Raw genomic sequence first — 18,299 nt, forward strand, 5'->3', positions numbered from 1 at the left:
ATATGAAAAGGGTTGAGAATCACTGCTCTACTACACCAACAGCTAACATTACTGTTATCATACACTTAGCAAGGCATACTATGCTAACATCACATCCATAACAAATAATTACGCCTATTTGTATTAACAAGCTAAATCTAAAACTATGTAATGTAAATAAGCTAAAACATCCTTCGCCAGAACACTTGCTATTTCCTTTTATCACCATGTTATTATTTCTGTTAGAGGTAGAAACACAACATTTGCTGTGGAGACTGGCTACACATGTCACATGACATATTTATCGTGCCTTAATTGGTAGACAAAGTTGATTTTCTTTTAAAAACGCACACAAAAATGTAACAACGAAAGAAAAAAAAGAAAAGAAAACGCACAAAAACAAAGAGACTTGGCTTGACTCATTAATTTGATGTAAGAAAAGCTTGTGAAGTGCAATTTTTTTTTTTTTTTTTTTTTTTATTACATTACATTTACATTACGTCATTTAGCAGACGCTTTTGTTTTGTCCAAAGCGACTTACAATATCACAATTTGTCAACAGTACAGAAAACCACTATGCAACACAATCAATGACAGCCAAGATATTTTGATAGACTAGCACCATGTAGGAAGTAGTTTGAGAAGGAATAAGTAACATGTAGCATTTTTTTTTTTTTAAACCTGAAAACTTTTCGCGGACCCCCTGGCAAACCCCCTGGGGGTCCGCGGACCCCCATTTGAGAACCACTGCTTTAAGCGCTATAAAGGGAAAGTATAAAATTACACTGTGGGCATTAATGGCTTAATAAATAGATAGTTTACATAATATGAAAAAAAAACAATATGTGCATATTACCGCCATGTAACTGTCCCTGTGTGTTGTGCAGCGACCTGATGTCTGAGCTGAGCGGTAAGCTGAACCAGACGGAGGAGGCTTTGGTCCAGGTGAAGATGGAGGACAACAGCACGGAGGCCAAGCTGGAGGCTGTGAGAGAAGATGCGCAGAAGCTGGAGCGCACCGTGCAGGAGCTGCTGGACCAGGTGGAGTTCATCAAGAACTCCGACATCAGAGGTGAGGAGACACACCGCGGCCATGTTGTCAGGTAGCCCAGAGGTTAGAGGTCAGAGTCTCCTAGATCAGCAAGGAATATTTGGGGGCAGGACAATTGTATTACTTGGGTGGTTGGAGAGGCACATTTGTGACACAAGGATTTCTCCGTGTTCTGAATTTGAGGGAATTGGACCTGAAAAGTCCTTGAATTTGATGTTTAACGTGTGGGAAACCTGAATTTAAATTGTGGGCAGAGCGATATTATCAACAGATAAATATGAAAAAGGTCAGTACGTTTAGAAGCAAAGCACCAGCAGGATGCAGGTCTTCAGGTGTTTTGGTCTGTGTCTGGTCGCAGGAGCGGCGGACAGCGTCACTAAGTACTACCAGCAGTCACAGGCCGCCGAGGCTCGAGCCAACGCTTCCACCAGCGAGCCCGGCAGCCCGGTGGAGAACTCGGCCGCGCTACGGCAAGCCGCTGAGGACAAGATGAACGAGACCAAAGCAGAGTTCCACAGGAGACACAAGGAGCACGCCAAGAGACTGGACGACCTGGCAGGACAGCTGGAGACTCTGGACCTGTCAGACCTCAGCCAGAAGGTAGGAGAGATACTCTCCTGTGCGAGTTTAGTCCCAGCATGGAATTTAAAGTGTGATGCTTCTATTAGATTAGATGAGATTAGATACAGAAAGTACACAATTACATTACATTAGAGGAGGAACAATTTAAAAACTCCAGTCTCCTGTCACTGTTGCTTTAGATCAGGATTGCGTCACCCATTTAAAATGAGTATGGTACACAGCACACACACAACTTGTATGGATAGAACAGTCTTTCCCATTCAAATCAACATTCTTGGATGGTCGGCGCGGCGGACATTTTTATGTTTGTGATCCATGGTGCTAGCTTCTGTATAAACCGACTTGGGGAGACGTTTTCCAGCAAGGACCACAACAGTATAAAACTGGCTTTGCAGCTGAATTGAGTTGTCACTTTATCACCACTAGGTGGAGCTCTTAAAGCTTAAATGTTTAGCATCTATACACAGTTAGTGGAAGTGGTTAGTTGAGGTTATCTGTTTCAGCCGTTAGCTGTTTGAAGTTAGTGAATGCTAACTTTTCTTCTCCACTAAAGGTGGGCTAAGCCATCTTAGTTCATAGCATTTAAGAGGTTATATTAAGTTAATTTGATCATGCTTACCAGCTGGGTTTGCTAATATGCTGATTTGACAAGAAGAGGTAGAGAGAGAAGCTACGTTAACCTTATCGCTTGTCGAGTTTTGACTACACAAAATAACAAGATCACTCATGTCAATATTATGTATTAAGTATTGTATTAAGCTAACTAGAGCTGCAACGATTAGTCGACTAATCGCTTAGTCGATCAACAGAAAATTAATCATCAACTATACTATCGTTTAGATGAATTTTAAGAAGGAAAGAAAAACTAAAATTCTCTCATTCCAGCTTCTTAAATGTGAATATTTTCTGGTGTGTTTACTCTTCTGTGACAGTAAACTGATTTTATTTTGGTTGTGGATACGGTGCCGCGTCTATGTGCCGACAGGCCGCAGTGCCGACAGGTCGCAATTCCGATAGCCCACAAGCAGAACCAGCTGAGCGAGGCGGCGTGCAGCGTGTCGGTGGAGCTAACCTCTCCCAGCCCCCACGCCAAACCTAACCTCCCCCCATGCCTAAACCTAACCTCCCCCAGACCCTAACCCAAAACCTAACCTCTCCCAGCCCCCACGCCAAACCTAACCTCCCCCCATGCCATGCCTAAACCTAACCTCCCCCAGACCCTAACCCAAAACCTAACCTCTCCCACCCCCACGCCTAAACCTAAGGTCGGCATTGCGGGTGGTCGGCATAGCGGGTGGTCGGCATAGCGGGTGGACCCCGTGGATACTAGTTGGTCTTGGGCTTGTGGAAAAGGTGACTGACCTGTTTCACCATTTTGTGACTTTATAGACCAAACGACTAATTGATTAGTCGAGAAAATAATCGACAGATGAATCGATAATGAGAATAATCGTTAGTTTCAGCTCTAAAGCTAACACCTTTAGCCTCCAGCGCCCCTATGTAGCTATCATTTATGTAGAGAAAAAGTTGGTCTCAGTGTTTTGTGTGGTGCATCCTCCAGACGTGCGGGAGCCAGTCGGGGCTGGAGGCAGGCTGCTCGGGCTCGCCCTGCGGCGGGCTGAGCTGTCTGGACTCTGAGGGGAACCGAAAGTGCGGCGGTGAAGGCTGCGACGGGCTGCTCAGCCTGTCCCACGGCGCCTGGACCAAGGCCTCACAGACAGACCAGGAAATCACCAGCGCCATGGAGGAGGTGGACAAGCTCTCCAAGATGGTGAGAACCGGAAAGAGAACATGAGAGATAACAGCTCAGCAGCATTTTATTCATCTAAATGGATGGATGTTTTTCTTATTCGATATCTTTGTGTATCACACTTGGATTTATTTATATCTCAAATATATAATTTGCAAGAAATTTGGTTGAAAGAAATAACACTACAATAGATTGGATTCTCTATATTTATATTGAACAATGTCGTTCAGGTAATAATTTCCAAAAACGATATGTAGTGTTTTGGAAATTACCTATGGAAGGTGTGTGAGAATGGATCCTAAGCGTGCTGCTGTCCCAGGTGGCGGAGGCCAAGGTGAAGGCGGACGAGGCCAAGCTGAGCGCTCAGGACGTCCTGCTGAAGACCAACCAGACCAAGCAGCGCGTGGACCGCAGCAACCAGGAGCTCCGCAGCCTCATCCGCCACATCAGAGACTTCCTCACACGTACGTCAGGCCGCCTTCTCTACACCTCCTCTTTCTCTACAGAGCCACACTGTGTCATGCAGAACTATTCCAGGGACACAGGATTATCAGTAATATTACCCAATAAATTAGTTGTTGAGGTTTCCAAGCCAAGCATCTAAATTTGGTGGGAAAAGTCAACAGTTATTCAAATTTTTTATATTTAAAATCAAGCTGGGAGAGTGTTGGCCATTTTACCATCCAGGAACTTCAGTTACTTCCTACCAATTAAATACTACCATCAGAGTTCCCACTGGTCCATGACATCGTTGAAAGTTTGTGAATTTGAAGGGGGAAAACAGTGCCTTGAAAGTTTTTGAAAATAGACATAAATAGACATGGGTCATTGAACATTTTGTGCAAGAATAGAAATTGAAGTTCTTTTGATTTTGTTTTTACTTAACATGTAACACATACACGGCACAGTTGACAATTGTTCACACATTCAAGCCTCTCTCTCTCTCTCTCTCTCTCTCTCTCTTTAATTGTATGTGAGCTTCTGTAAAGCCTGCTAGTTCTCATTATAAAAATCCTCTGTTTTGTAACAGTAATTAACCTTGATCCATGTCTCAAACTATGCCTTGAATTTGAGGGAATTTGGCCTGGAAAGTGGTGTCGGATCCCTGTACTATAAATTATTCAAATTTTGGGAATACATTTGTAAGAAAAGGTGTTCATTTTTCCAGTTTAAGGCTAAAAATCTCAAATGTAAACATACTAAAAATTACGCTCTCTCCTGTGGCTCCATGTAGAGGATGCGGCTGACCTGGAGAGTATCGAGGCAGTGGCTAACGAGGTGCTGGCCATGCAGATGCCCACCACCCCCGCCCAGCTGCAGAACCTGACGGACGAGATCCGCGAGAGGGTGGGAGAGCTGGGCCACGTGGAGGCCATCCTCAACCAGAGTGCCAACCACATCCAGAGAGCCGAGACCCTGCTGGAGCACGCCCGTGCAGCCAGGTAACGCCCGCAACACACAGTCCACTTGGTCCTCTTAACAGTTTGGTCTTCTCTGGAGGAAGGGACTTACAACAAGGACAGCTGTGGGTGCTGGTAGCTAGGCAGTGGTTCTCAAAGTGGGATCCGGGGACCACCAGGGGATCCTTGAGGGTCCCCAGCAAAAAGGGGGATATATTATTTTCACTATAATTCATAAGTAACACAATGACAGAATGTACGACTGTTTTGGTCATGGGTTTCATACACTTTCTCTAATAAAACATCTAAAAGCAAAGATCGGATCAGATGGGGGCCCTGGGACAAAATCTGATCATATGGGGGTCCGTGGTCTCATTTGGATCAGTTTAGGGGTCCTTGATGTGAGAAAGTTGGAGAATCACTGGCCTAGAGGGCTTGTGATAGTAGCCTCACTGGTTCCAATCCCTACTAATAACATTCATCACTAAATGTGATGAATGTATAACACATTTGATATGAAACCACATTTAATGCATTTGTCCCTGTTAAATAAACGAGTAAAGAAAATAACTGCTCCAGTGAGCCTGCTCAGAAGCCACCAATAGACGACTGTGGTTGTTGTCAGCTGACTGTGTTCCTGTGTGTGTATTCCTGCTTCCCACAGCAAAGAGGCGACAGACGTGAGGGACACGGCACAGATGGTGAAGCAGGCTCTGGAAGAGGCTCAGAGAGCCCAGACTGCTGCCAGCCAGGCCGTCCAGCAGGCCACCTCCGACATCAACAACACCAACAACCTGCTCTCCTCTGTGAGTAGTTTAACTCCTGTAGGAGTACTGTTTAACTCCTCTGTGAGTTCACCTCCTGTAGGAGTACTGTTTAACTCCTCTGTGAGTATCTTAACTCATGTAGTACTGTTTAACTCCTCTGTGAGTAGTTTAACCCCTGTAGGAGTACTGTTTACCTCCTGTAGGAGTACTGTTTAACTCCTCTGTGAGTAGTTTAACTCCTGTAGGAGTACTGTTTAACTCCTCTGTGAGTAGTTTAACTCCTGTAGGAGTACTGTTTAACTCCTCTGTGAGTACGGGTTAACTCCTCTGTGAGTAGTTTAACTCCTGTAGGAGTACTGTTTAACTCCTCTGTGAGTAGTTTAACTCCTGTAGGAGTACTGTTTAACTCCTCTGTGAGTAGTTTAACCCCTGTAGGAGTACTGTTTAAGTCCTATATGAGTAGTTTAACTCGTGTAGGAGTACTGTTTACCTCCTGTAGGAGTACTGTTTAACTCCTCTGTGAGTAGTTTAACTCCTGTAGGAGTACTGTTTAACTCCTCTGTGAGTACGGGTTAACTCCTCTGTGAGTAGTTTAACTCCTGTAGGAGTACTGTTTAACTCCTCTGTGAGTAGTTTAACTCCTGTAGGAGTACTGTTTAACTCCCCTGTAAGTAGTTTAACTCCTTTACCGTTATCTACAGTGTAAACAAAATTAAAATATGAAATATTAAATGTCACTGTAAATGTTGTGCACAGGTGGAATCGGAGACAGCGGTCTCTGAGTTCAAGCTGAACAACGCCACACAGAGGCTGCAGCGGCTGGAGCAGGACGTGCTGTTGCTAAGCGAGAGAGCTCAGAACAGCTCGCACAGCACTAACCTCACACAGCACGATGCAGAGAGCATCGGCAAGGAGGCGGAGCAAGTCAAAAAGGTCTGTGTGTGTGTGTGTGTGGGGGGGGGGGGGGTAAAGGAAAGGGTTGGGGGTCAATTCATGAATTAACAATGAATGATCAATTACAATTCAACTGAGGAATTGAAATTTGAAGAAAAAAAACACAAGAAACAGAATTGGAATTAAATTGGAATTTCAGAAAGTTGAATTTAATTCTGAGAAATTCCATGCTTTTTGAGGTAAAAAATAAATACATTTCATAATGTAAGAGAGAAAAATTAGAGCAAACAATACATAGCCTGCCCTACACAAATACCAAAGTCCTAAAAAAACATTGTGACATCATCAGTGGGACAAAAATGTAAACAGACAGACAGTCAAACCCCACTTGCTCCCTTTTAATACAAGGAAGGATATAGTATGACTGCAGAAGCCACTGAGTGACTAGGTTGTGGAGCTGTACTGCCCTCTGCAGGCAGTTCCAAGTAGAGAGTGCAAAGAAAACAAAAGCCATATTTCATCACTGTATTTTTTTTTTATTACTTTGTGTATAAATGTAGGTTAATTTATGCTTACAATCTGTGTGTGTGTGTGTGTGTGTGTGTGTAGGAGCTCGACACAGAGCTAAAGGTTAAATATTCCACAGTGGAAGACCTGATCAGAGAGAAGGCAGGGGGCTTGGCCGACGCCAAGAAGAGGGCGGAGTTACTCCAGCAGGAAGCCAAAGACCTGCTGCTACAGGCCAGCAAAAAGCTGCAGCTGCTGAAAGGTGACATGCTGAATATGAACACAATATTCAAATAATACTAATAGAGCACCGCAGGGATGACGTATTTCTGTAGGCATAACCAGAAATCACCGCCATGTTGGGTCGTCGAAAAGTGAATGGGGTTTTAGAATGAGGATTTCGCTTAAATGCATGAAATCACCTTTAAAAAAAAAGCATTTACGCTTCAAAAGTTATAAAAATGGTCCACGTTTGTAAAGATTATTCTGCTGAACACAAATGACCACTCCCATAAACTTTTGTTAACCACAGACCTTATTTTATGCATTTAAGTGAAATCCCCATTCTAGAAACCCATAGCCTTTTCGCCTGATGAACCGAATTGCTACTTCCGGACTCATTCCTGCGGGACTCTATACTATACTAAAAATACTACATATTCCATTTCTCCATCACTGGACATTTGGTGCATGATTTGATCAAAAGTGCCTTACATAGCTGTACAGTTATTTATTTTTGTTCGGCCACTTTGCTGCAGTACTGCTGGGCTGTAGTAAAGAACCTAAATGCAGTCCGTTTGTTCTAATCTGTTTTTTTCCTCGGCCCAGACCTGGAGAAGTCATACGAAGACAACCAGAGGACAATGGAGGAGAAGGCCAACCAGCTGATGGACCTGGAGAAGGCTGTCAAGGCTCTGCTGGAGGAGATCAGCCGCAAAGTCACCGGCTACAGCACCTGTCATTCATAGAGCCTTCTGCCACAAAGCCACCGTCTACAGCACCTGTCTCTTCCACAGCCTTCTGCCATGCAGGCGTCTCACCCATTGACTGTATAAAATATGGACGTCATGACAGCTCCCCAAAAGTGAAGCCAGAACATCTCGTTCGCCCCCTGGTGGCTGGCTGCAGTATAGTCATAAATCGCACCTCCTCCATGTTAGCGGATGGGACATAAGCCAAACTAAAAAGTCCAAGTACACATCAAATATTTGTTTTTGTTTCCAAAGATGGTTTCTGTCATTTTAGGTAGTTCTTATCACGCTTCTAATTTTTCTGATAAGTTTGTTTTTACATAGTTATTTGACGATATAAAAGGGGATATAACGTCATGAGGGGGCGTGTCCTGTGGGCAGTCATCCCGCCACCTGACTCTACTGCGCAGAATCGGGCTCCAAATAATGTCACACAAGCAAGATGGCAGCTCACGTTAACAAGATATTTTGGCTTCACTTTTGCATAGCGGTAGGAAGTGGTGACGCACTGTCCATATTCTATACAGTCAATGCACTCACCCTGCACACTCAGTCCAATGGTGTCTCTTTAACCCTGACTTAACAACTAGCTTAACCCTGTTTCACACTGGCCCCAAAATTTGTCCCAAATTGACTTTGTATTCGGGTGAAAAACGGGGCAACATTAAACTGCTCGATACCAGCGAGTGGTTTAACATGAGGAAAGAGAGAACAGCCGATATGGAGGCTACCTAAACCCTGGTCCAACATGGCTCTTAGCTCTGGGCTGACCAGCTTTTCACACAAGGTTTTTTGCATTATCCCCTGAATATCAAGTAAACTCAGGTCGAAGAATGTGCATTGTGATTAATTGTCTGCCCTGCACTGTTATTGACCATTCCTGTTTGAGGTTTTCATTCCAAAATGAGATTCCCACTATTAAAAAGTTAAACAGAAAATAATCGATTGCATAAAATGTTGGCACGTTTTAAAGGATAGTAAGTAACTCTCGGGACCAGGATTAATCCTCAACGGGTTTTCCGAGTATAAATAAAGCTAAATAACACTTGGTTGTCAAAATGACAACACTTTCACAAAGTAATTCTTTATATTGTTAAGACGGTAAAGATTCTTTTCCAAAATGGACATAGAGCATTTTGGAATAGCACACTCTTCCCTTAGTAGCCTACCTATCAAACGAAGAGTCGTTAAACCAGCTACGAAGAACTTTTGGATATGAAACAGTCTGCATTTATACTGAAGCCTCACATCTTACCTACATCAGCAAATGAGACCATGAGAGAGGAGATCGGTGACTTCTATATCGCTTTTCTAAATGCCTCTGCGCTGGTCGTGCGCTCATCTGACCAACTGAAACTGGTTGTAATTTTTGTTTCCGACCGGCAAATGAAGCAATAACGTTAAACTTATGCAGTAAATAAAAGAGTGCGGGAGGCTCACTGACTCAGAGAAGCCCTGCCTGGCCTGCCACGGCTCAGACAGCCCGGTGGAGACAGCGGGAGGAGCCTTTGTGTTCAGGAAATGCAGATTTTGTTCTGGGCAAACAGTACCACGTTTGTCCAGAGGTGGTGCTACAATCAACAAAATGGATGTTCCTCATAGCTACTTTAACTACCATCTAGTGACAGTAAAATACACAAGCAAAATCCATTGCTTTGTGAGTTTAGAAACAATTAAATGAGTTGAAGAAGCTGACCAAATTTGTGCCAAGGAGCTGCATAGAGCCAAGATCATAAAAGCCTTTGAAGAACCGCCATGCCAAATCTGTCTACATAAAAGACATAATATCAAGTGACAGAAACCAGATGCAGCTTTTCAAACCGCCTTGTATGGTTGTGCTATCAGCCAGCAGACCCGCAGACACCAAAGACAGCTGCTATAAAGTCATTTGAAATTGGAGTAAGAAAAAACATTTCTCCCTTTCACTTCTTGAGACCAGCAGTGAATCTAATTTGAAATGTCCAAAATATGTTGAATGTCCTCATGAATGTAATTAAATAAAAGTGTAATTTAATCAGTTAATTCAAGTTTGTAAACCAAAGTTTTTAAAGTGCTGAAAGAGTGAATGTTTAACCATGAGACTGCAAAGATGTATACCTCGAACCTTTTGTATTTTTCTACACCGTTTTGTGACAGCCAAACTACAGTCAAAGATGCTATGGCCAAAATCTTGACACCCAATTGATTTTTTAATAAAATTACCCATTGAAATTGTTCTGAGTGTGTGCCGTTATTTATATGACCTAACCCTAACGAGCCCAGTCTCACTGTACAGTATAGTTTCACAATAACGGATATATAGCCCCTATATCACACATGGGCAAAAAAGTAGGCTACTCAAAGTAAATTTTGTTCGATGTAACATTTTACATTGCTTCCATCGAAAAATTATTTTCTTTAAATCATTTTTTTTTATTATTATTATTATTATTATTATTATTATTATTATTATTATTATTATTATTATTATTATTATTATTATTATTATTTATTTATTTTTAGTTTTCGTTTAGGTCCGAGTGAAATGTATGGTCTCTCCTGGCTGATTCTAAATATAGCTGAATCGCTTGGTTTGAAGTAAGCCGAACCCGAAAGATGGCGTGACTTTGGCACTCTTGCCATTACCCATCGTGCACTGCGTGTGGTAGCCTACTGTAGCTATATATTTTAAAACAAATCTATAGATGTGATCATCGGTTGACTCCTATAAACAGTAATGCGTGTTTAAGGAAATACTAGAATAAAAAGGCAACAATGCAGCAGTTTAGGAGCTTCACCGTCAGTGAGAGTAGCAGCAGGGTGAATAAGCTGCTCCGTGGTGAAGCTGGTTACTTCATCTGTACTCCGTTGTGCCTGCGCCTCGCGCACGGCAGGCTTGCTGAGGCGGGGCGAGTGCACTAGCTACTAAACTTTTACTAATTTTTTGATAGCCCCCCCCATATCTGGGGGGCTATATCAAGGTGAAACGGAAAACCTTATTAAAGCAAAGAAATCAACAGGGGAAGCTGCCGTCGAAATAATCTCGCATCTCTAAAGACAGGGATCAGAAAGACCTCGTCATCACGGCGGCTGCATTCGTTTATACTTGGAAAGTCCAGTTGCTAGTCTACTAGCAAAAATAAAAAATGTCACGTAGAAGTTCCTGCTCGCAAACCTGGGTATGATCAAAGAGCATGGAAGGAAAGAGGCGACATTATGCATCTTTGGAAACAGACGATAGAGGCGCTGCGGTAGCGCCAAAGCAGCACTGTGTATGTCCACTGAACTTAACTTTCTAAATTGACTAAAAGCTAAAATATTGCCTTTTCAAGATTTATGACCTATTAGCCAGGCACTTCAAAAGTCATACAGTGAGAAATACAGCATCAGTGACAGTGCTTTTGTGGTTCACTGTCTATGTCAGCTGCCTCCAAAGGGAGAGGTTGTGCGTTCTAAGCTGGAATGTGTACAGACTGAACATCTGTGCTTTTTGAGGCAGCAAAGTTATTTGTATTTGATCCCTTGTCTATCAGAACAGAGACAACTGCGCTCAGCCACATAGACAGACCCATACAACTCAACACATCCGCAATCATTTTATAAATATTTTTTATGAAATAAATAACATTTCTAAAAACCCACATAGGCTATTTGTGCTTTTCCGAATACCGGCTTCTGCTCCACCCCTAGTTCAAACCCTATTCAATAAAGTAATTAATAATTAACACCAGAAGGTGTCCCCTGGTGGCACACTGAGTTGAGTGTGTAGTTTATCATGTAAGCCTCTATCCTCCCACAGACAGTGACTTGGTTCAAAACCAGCCTGTGGGCTTTTGTTGCATGTTCGTCTCTCTTCCACTCTCTCTCTCGCACACCTCTGTGTCCTTCTCTTATGATACATCTGTCAATAAAGCATAAAATGTCTGAAATAAAGACACACACACACACACACACACACACACACACACACACACACACACACACACACACACACACACACACACACACCAGCTTTATGTTGATTGACAGCTGAAATGTAACATTTTTAAAACCAGACAGGTCAAACTTTTCACAGCGGAATTCAGCTTGGAGTGTGTAGTTTACCATGTAAGCTTCAGTCCTCCCACAGTGACCCTGGTACAACGTGCAGGATTTGGTTGCATGTTCTTCTCTCTTCCTCTCCAGCTTTATGTTGATTGACAGCTGAAATGTTAATTTTTTTTAAACAGACAGGTCAAACTTTTTACAGCGGGATTTCAGCTTAAGTCTGTTCTCTCTCTCTCTCTCACTCTCGCTAATAGTCTCTCGCTCACATGAAAGTGAGGCTTCCTTCAGGTACTTCCAGTACATTCAGCTTGGGTGGTGGTGGTGGTTGCTTAAACCTGTGCTAAACCTCTGGTGTCACTCCCTATTTACTCTTTAGGCTTTAGGGCAAGGTGTCACAATAGTCTACTGGAAATTTCTTCGACCCAGTAATGTTGTTTCTTATGAACTTTTATGATTGAAATGTCATATTTATGCCTAGTGGATGAAATTCAACTTGGTTGCTAAGAGTTGCTAGCCTGGGTAAACCCAGCCCCCACGTGACCTGCTCTCAGAGTTCTCAGTCACTACACCTTGTGACTCGTGAGCAGGGTTAAGCCTGAGAGCAGGTCACTGGGGGCTGGGTTTACCCAGGCTAAAGAGTTGCATGTTGGGCAATTTGAGTAATTACCATAATGAGCTAATTAATCACCAAAACTGGAAATTAGCATGAATTATATAAATAGTGAAGCTGAAACCAGGAAATTGTTATACTGTATTCTTGCTTTTAATCAATTTAGAAAGGTGATCTTGAGTCTAAATTGATCTTTGGAAGTCCAGAAATTAATCTCTTGCCATAACCGAGTCTACTTAACTATTTCTAAATTGACTAAAAGCTAAAATATACAATAGCCTTTTCCAGATTTTGATCTATAGCCAGGTACTTAAAAAGTCATATGAAATACAGTCATACAGAGAGAAATATAGCATCAGTTGCACTGCCTTTGTGATTCACTGTGTATGTCAGCTGCCTTCAGAGGAAGAGGTTGTGAGTTCATAACTTGATTGCAGACTGAGTTTTCATTAGATTTTTGAGGCAGTAAAGTTATTTGTGTTTGAATAAAAGTGGAAATAGGGCTAACAATAATTTTTTAGTTTTTATTAGACTTCTAATTAACTTGAAGATATTAAAGCCGTAAACAGCTGGTGATGTTAAAGACAGGGCAGTAATACGTCTCCTCGATCGGGAATCAAACCAATAGCCCACCTGTCAGTATAGCGACAGAGACACATCAACTCATCATGCTGAGCTATGAGCTGTTTGGAGTTCACCTTCTGAATTCTACACACTGACAACAACACAGCATAAAGAGGGAGATAGGTTGGAATTGAATGAGTGAGCAGCTGTTTATCTGACTGAGCTAGTCAGAGACTGACTAGAGTCCTACATCAGCTTATTTCTATCAGTGTTCAAACTACTGATGATAAAAATAGCATCACTAGTAATGCCTGAGGCAGGGATTGAACAAACAGCCTTCAAACATCACTCAACATCCTCATGTTTATCTGAGTGAGCTATAGCCGACTTCCTCTTCTAAACTTTTCATATTGTAGCTTTAAATCTTGATTTGTGACTGTTGAAGTAGGTCTGACATAGTCTCGCTGGCCAGCCTCCCCTCCCTCCCTACCACGCGGCCGGTCACCATAACTGGGATAAACCCTCCCCTGCTCTACAAAATTTGAAAATGGCACTTCATAGATAGATTGATTGATAGATTGATAGATACTGTAGTACAAGTGGATAAGGTGGTTACATGTGTTTCCCTTTTTTTTTTTTACAGCCCTTTATTGTCGGGAAGTTTCATCACAAACGATCACAAACAAGCAATAACAATAAATATGACACGTTGCTTTCCTTATTGCTGCTATTTGACTTTGCACATTTCTAGTTTTGCATGATGGTGAAAGTGCCCTGCCTTTATCCTGACTTAGCATCACAGAACAACAAACTCATTTGAGAATGAGATGAAACAAGGCTGGCCATCTTAATATTTGTGAAGCTGCAACGAGTAAACAGGGTTCCTACTGTATAAGCAAGTATGGAAAAGTATGGAATTTGATTTTAGTATTTTCCAGGTCTGGAAGACAGGAAAGGTATGGAAACATATTTGTTTCCAGACTATTGTCTATTGTGACTATTCATTTTTCTAAATAATAACATTCTGAATTTAGACCAAATAAATTGATAATACAAGCAAGTGCTAATTGACTGAGGCTCGAACCGTCAACCTCAAAACTGTCATGCAGCTATCAAACTCTGTGAGCCAGAGATCTTCACTCTTCACTTGAGAAGTTCTTCATAGCCCAAGCTTTCAATGAGGCTCAACCCTAGAACCTCCAAATTGTGGTGTCATTTACAATAGACATGCCCCCACCACTTTTCAACACAAAGTGACACCCTTGTGTACTCGGATGTCATATGGTCTGACAGAGAATTCTTGAAATTTGAGTCTGGAAAATTATGGAATTCTGACATGGAAAATGTATATAAGAACCCCAAGTAAATATTTTGTATTTTTACTTGGTAAATGATTACTCAATTATCAAAATTTTAAATGACTTCTCACACTATAGAACATTCAAATCTAATGAGTGCAGCAAGCATAGACTACTGAACTGGCTGTACATGCACTTATGCGCAGTCTGAAACTCCCTGCATGAAAAACATTTGGATTATTTTATTCTTTTCATATGACAACAGTTTGCAAACATTTAGTATTTACATAGGCTATAGAATAGAAATGGTTCAACATTTTTTCAAATCACACAAAAATTGCCACAAACATCATGTATAGGCCTAGTCAATGAAGACACTGACATGCTGAGACATATTTCACGTATCACACTATGTTAAACAAAAGGTGTAAATATTGCACTTTTCATTTTGACATTTAGGCATGATCATTCTTAGTTTTGTGTCACTGTAATGAGTTACTGATTAAATAGCTGACACTGTTTCCAAAGAATGATTGCTGGTAATCTGCTCTTTTTTATTATGGGAGGTTCTCACTGCATGTTGTGCTGGGAAGTGTTGCAACAGTGGCTGAGAGTCGGGTTACAATCAAATCAGTCTGATTCTCTAAGTCTGGTCCCCAGAGTAAAATGTTGGCAATTTACGTTTCTGTAAAACCATGGAGATGTTGAATGTCAACATTTGTGAACCCCAATATGTTGCATATCAACATTTCTAGATATGTGTATGTCGATGTTATACACGTCAGAGTCTGCTATTGAAATAGCGTGGTGGCCAGTAAGGGCATTGTGGCCAGTAAGGGGATGGATGGAGGGTGTAAACACTTGCCTTTCCCCCGAGGCTCGTGACTCGTGTTCGATCCCCAGCGTTTCCAAAGTCTACATTTAAACCATGAGTCACATTGAACGTTTTTGATCATTTAACCCTAAACCAAACCATAACCATCAACTTAACCAAGTTGTTTTAGTTGCCTAACCTTAACCAAGTTGTTTTAGTTGCCCAACCTTAACCAAGTTGTTTTAGTTGCTTAACCAGAACCAAGTTGTTTTATTTGCACTCAGCAACTTTTTCCAATACCCCGACATTTCCAAATTATGTTGTCAGTTAATTTGAAATGTTGATTATGCAACGTATTTTTGGTTCACAAACATTGAATGTCACGTAGCCTATTCGTGGTTTGTAGAAACGTAAACTGCCAACATTAATTTTTTTGCAACTGGGTTGATTCTCTTCTTCATCTTGCGTCCTCTCACAGATGAACTGTCGTCAATACTTGGTCGTCTTCAGAGTCCTCCTTCAGCCCCACTCCGCTGTCCATATCACCGTCGGAAAAGAAAACTTTTGGCCTCGACTTTGGGAATCCGTCCTCCTCGTCTTCTTCCCTCCCGCTAGGTGACCTCTCCTCTTCCTCGTCCTCCTCCCCATTGCTCTCTCCATCATCTGGGATGACCCTCTCCTCCTTGGCGTTGGGATCGATGTCCTCCTTGAACCAAACAGACTTGTAGCCCTCCTCCATGCGTCTCTCCTTGGTCAGGATTGGTTTCACCCCCTTCTCGTTGTCGGCTTCGTCCGAGCCCGCCAGGCTGCCATCGTCCGGCAGGAGAGCATGCAGGGGAGCTGTATACCTCTGTATGGCCTCTTCCAGGGCTAAGTTCCTCTCCTTGGTCTCCGGGTTTCCTCTGCCCAGCTTTATGCTGTCCTCCTCTGGACCGGCAGAGCCCATACTGCCTGCGTCCTCGTCGTTCTGGAAACCCTCATTGCTGTACTGGACGCCCTCCTTCAAACCGCCTGGACCTTGACCCAGCTGGGGAAGAACATCAAATCATCAAAATATTTATTTTAAGTTGTTGTTCCTTTCTTCTACCAATTGTTCATGGCCAATTCCCCCTACTGATCTGGGGAGAGTTGTAGACTAGCACATGCTTCCTCCAATACATGTGCAGTCGCCAGCCGCTACATTTCACCTGACAGTGAGGAGTTTCACTGGCAGGACGTAGCGGGGAGGTTCACGCTATTCCCCCCAGTTCCCCTCTCCCATGAACAGGCCCCCAACCGACCAGATGATACACTAGTGCAGTGACCAGGACATACTGTATACCCTTAATCCGACATCCCTCCTGCAGACATGGTCAGTTGTGCCTGTATGGACGCCCGACCAATCCGAAGGTAACACAGGGGCTCGAACCTGTGACCCTCATGTTGGTAGGCAGGAAATAGAGAGCTACAACACCCAGGCGCCGCTTATTGAAATTTCTAAAGCACATACATGAGCAACAGCGCATAATGAGCATCTGAACATTTAGGCTATAAACATGCAGAATATGCAATGAGTTTTGACCTGAGGAAGACCGCTGCGCTTGAGACGTACTGCAGAGTCTGCATGTTTACAGCATAATTATATCATGTTTACAGCATAATTATATACTGTATACACCTGCTTATTATGTGCCTTATGCACGTTTGAAGTTTTAATAAATATTTGACATTGCACAAGTAAAGTGCTTTCAATACCTTTATTTTGATTTTAAAAAGAACTTCCGTGCACTCCGCCTGCTTTGGCAATCTTTTTTTTTACGTTAGTACTCACAGAACTTTGGAAGATTTTTTTTTTTTTTTTTAACTTTAGTACTCACAGAGCTTTGGAAGACGCTGGCCTCAACAATCTTCCTCCAGTCTGCTTTGCTCTTGTGAATGTGACAGGCGAGGAGCCCGATGACCACCAGGCAGACGATCAGCAGGGCGGCCAGGCTGGCGCCCACCGCCGCCATGTCCTCTGGTCCATAACCGCCCACAGGGCCGATCACACCGTCTATGAAAAGATGTCACCAAAAACAGGTTTCACCCAAAAAGTAACAGGTCACTGTCCAATAACACAAACTAAGCTTTGAATGTTAGTGAAACAATCTCTAAATCATCTTTGGTTAGATTACATGCATGTCATTCGTGATAAGATGCGACCTAGTCGGTGCTAAATCAATCTTGGCACCCACAGTCTATCAGTCTGATGACTAATATGACCCTGGGACTGGGACAGACGGCCGATATTTTGGGGGTTCCTTTTTATGGATGTCTGCGTCAGACATCTGCTTCCGCACACATCGGTTATTGTTTACACAGTCTACAGTTGACGCGAAAATGGAGTTAGAGCTGATCGATTTTTTTAACAGGACTTTGTAACAGGATTAAACATCTTTCCAGTGAGGGGCAAAACACAGTTTTGGTCTAGCTATATAGCTAATTTCACCTTTTCATAACAACTGTAGGGGGGTAATTTTTTATAGTCAGATGATAGAAAAGGGGGTGATTGACAGATCGCCTGTCCAGTGATCGTGCAGCTTGCCGATCACGGACCAATAGCAGGCGGATCTGCGGCTCTGGGAAACTCCATCTCACGTGAGGTGCGGAAGGACTCAACCCATTCCCTCCCACTCTGCTGACGAAAAATCAAGATGGTGACGGCCAACGTTTGAACTCCGCCAGGGAGAAGAAATGTAATGGGACAGCTACGTCCGTATTATTTATGTCTATGGTCCCCACATGCGCAGCAATGTTTGCTTGTTTGTTTTTTGACATTTTTGGGCCCGGATGACTGCCAGAGGTGCAAAAAAAAAGAGAAGCAGATGAGAGGGAATCTCCTCAGAGAAATACGTGACTACCTGTGTGAGGATGTGCTGTACTGGCAGTGGCGCTGTCTTTAGTGGTCAAACTGGGGTTAGTCGTGCTGTCTTCAGTGGTCATGATGGGGTTAGTGGTGGTCAAATCTGTGGTTTCCACTATCGGTGTTGTGGACACAATGTCTGTGGTGCTCGGAGCTTCACTGGTGGTGGAAAGCCCTGGGAGGAGAACACACTGTTTGAATCTTG

At 42.8% G+C, this 18,299-nt stretch overlaps 1 protein-coding gene across 1 annotated transcript in view; it reads left to right on the forward strand.

The window, feature by feature from the left end:
- The window catches only part of lamb1a (laminin, beta 1a), a 65,032-nt gene extending 54,917 nt beyond the window's left edge, over positions 1–10,115 (forward strand). The window contains exons 25-33 of the mRNA XM_083654947.1: positions 867–1,051; positions 1,389–1,630; positions 3,174–3,383; positions 3,682–3,826; positions 4,597–4,804; positions 5,427–5,568; positions 6,286–6,462; positions 7,033–7,192; positions 7,759–10,115. Coding sequence (XP_083511073.1) covers positions 867–1,051; positions 1,389–1,630; positions 3,174–3,383; positions 3,682–3,826; positions 4,597–4,804; positions 5,427–5,568; positions 6,286–6,462; positions 7,033–7,192; positions 7,759–7,898 — 1,609 coding nt within the window. The 3' untranslated portion in view covers positions 7,899–10,115. The remainder of the gene's footprint in view (positions 1–866; positions 1,052–1,388; positions 1,631–3,173; positions 3,384–3,681; positions 3,827–4,596; positions 4,805–5,426; positions 5,569–6,285; positions 6,463–7,032; positions 7,193–7,758) is intronic.
- The last annotated feature ends 8,184 nt before the right edge of the window (positions 10,116–18,299 follow it).

Source organism: Poromitra crassiceps (assembly GCF_964638095.1).
Source record: "Poromitra crassiceps genome assembly, chromosome: 18".
Classification (NCBI taxonomy): domain Eukaryota; kingdom Metazoa; phylum Chordata; class Actinopteri; order Beryciformes; family Melamphaidae; genus Poromitra; species Poromitra crassiceps.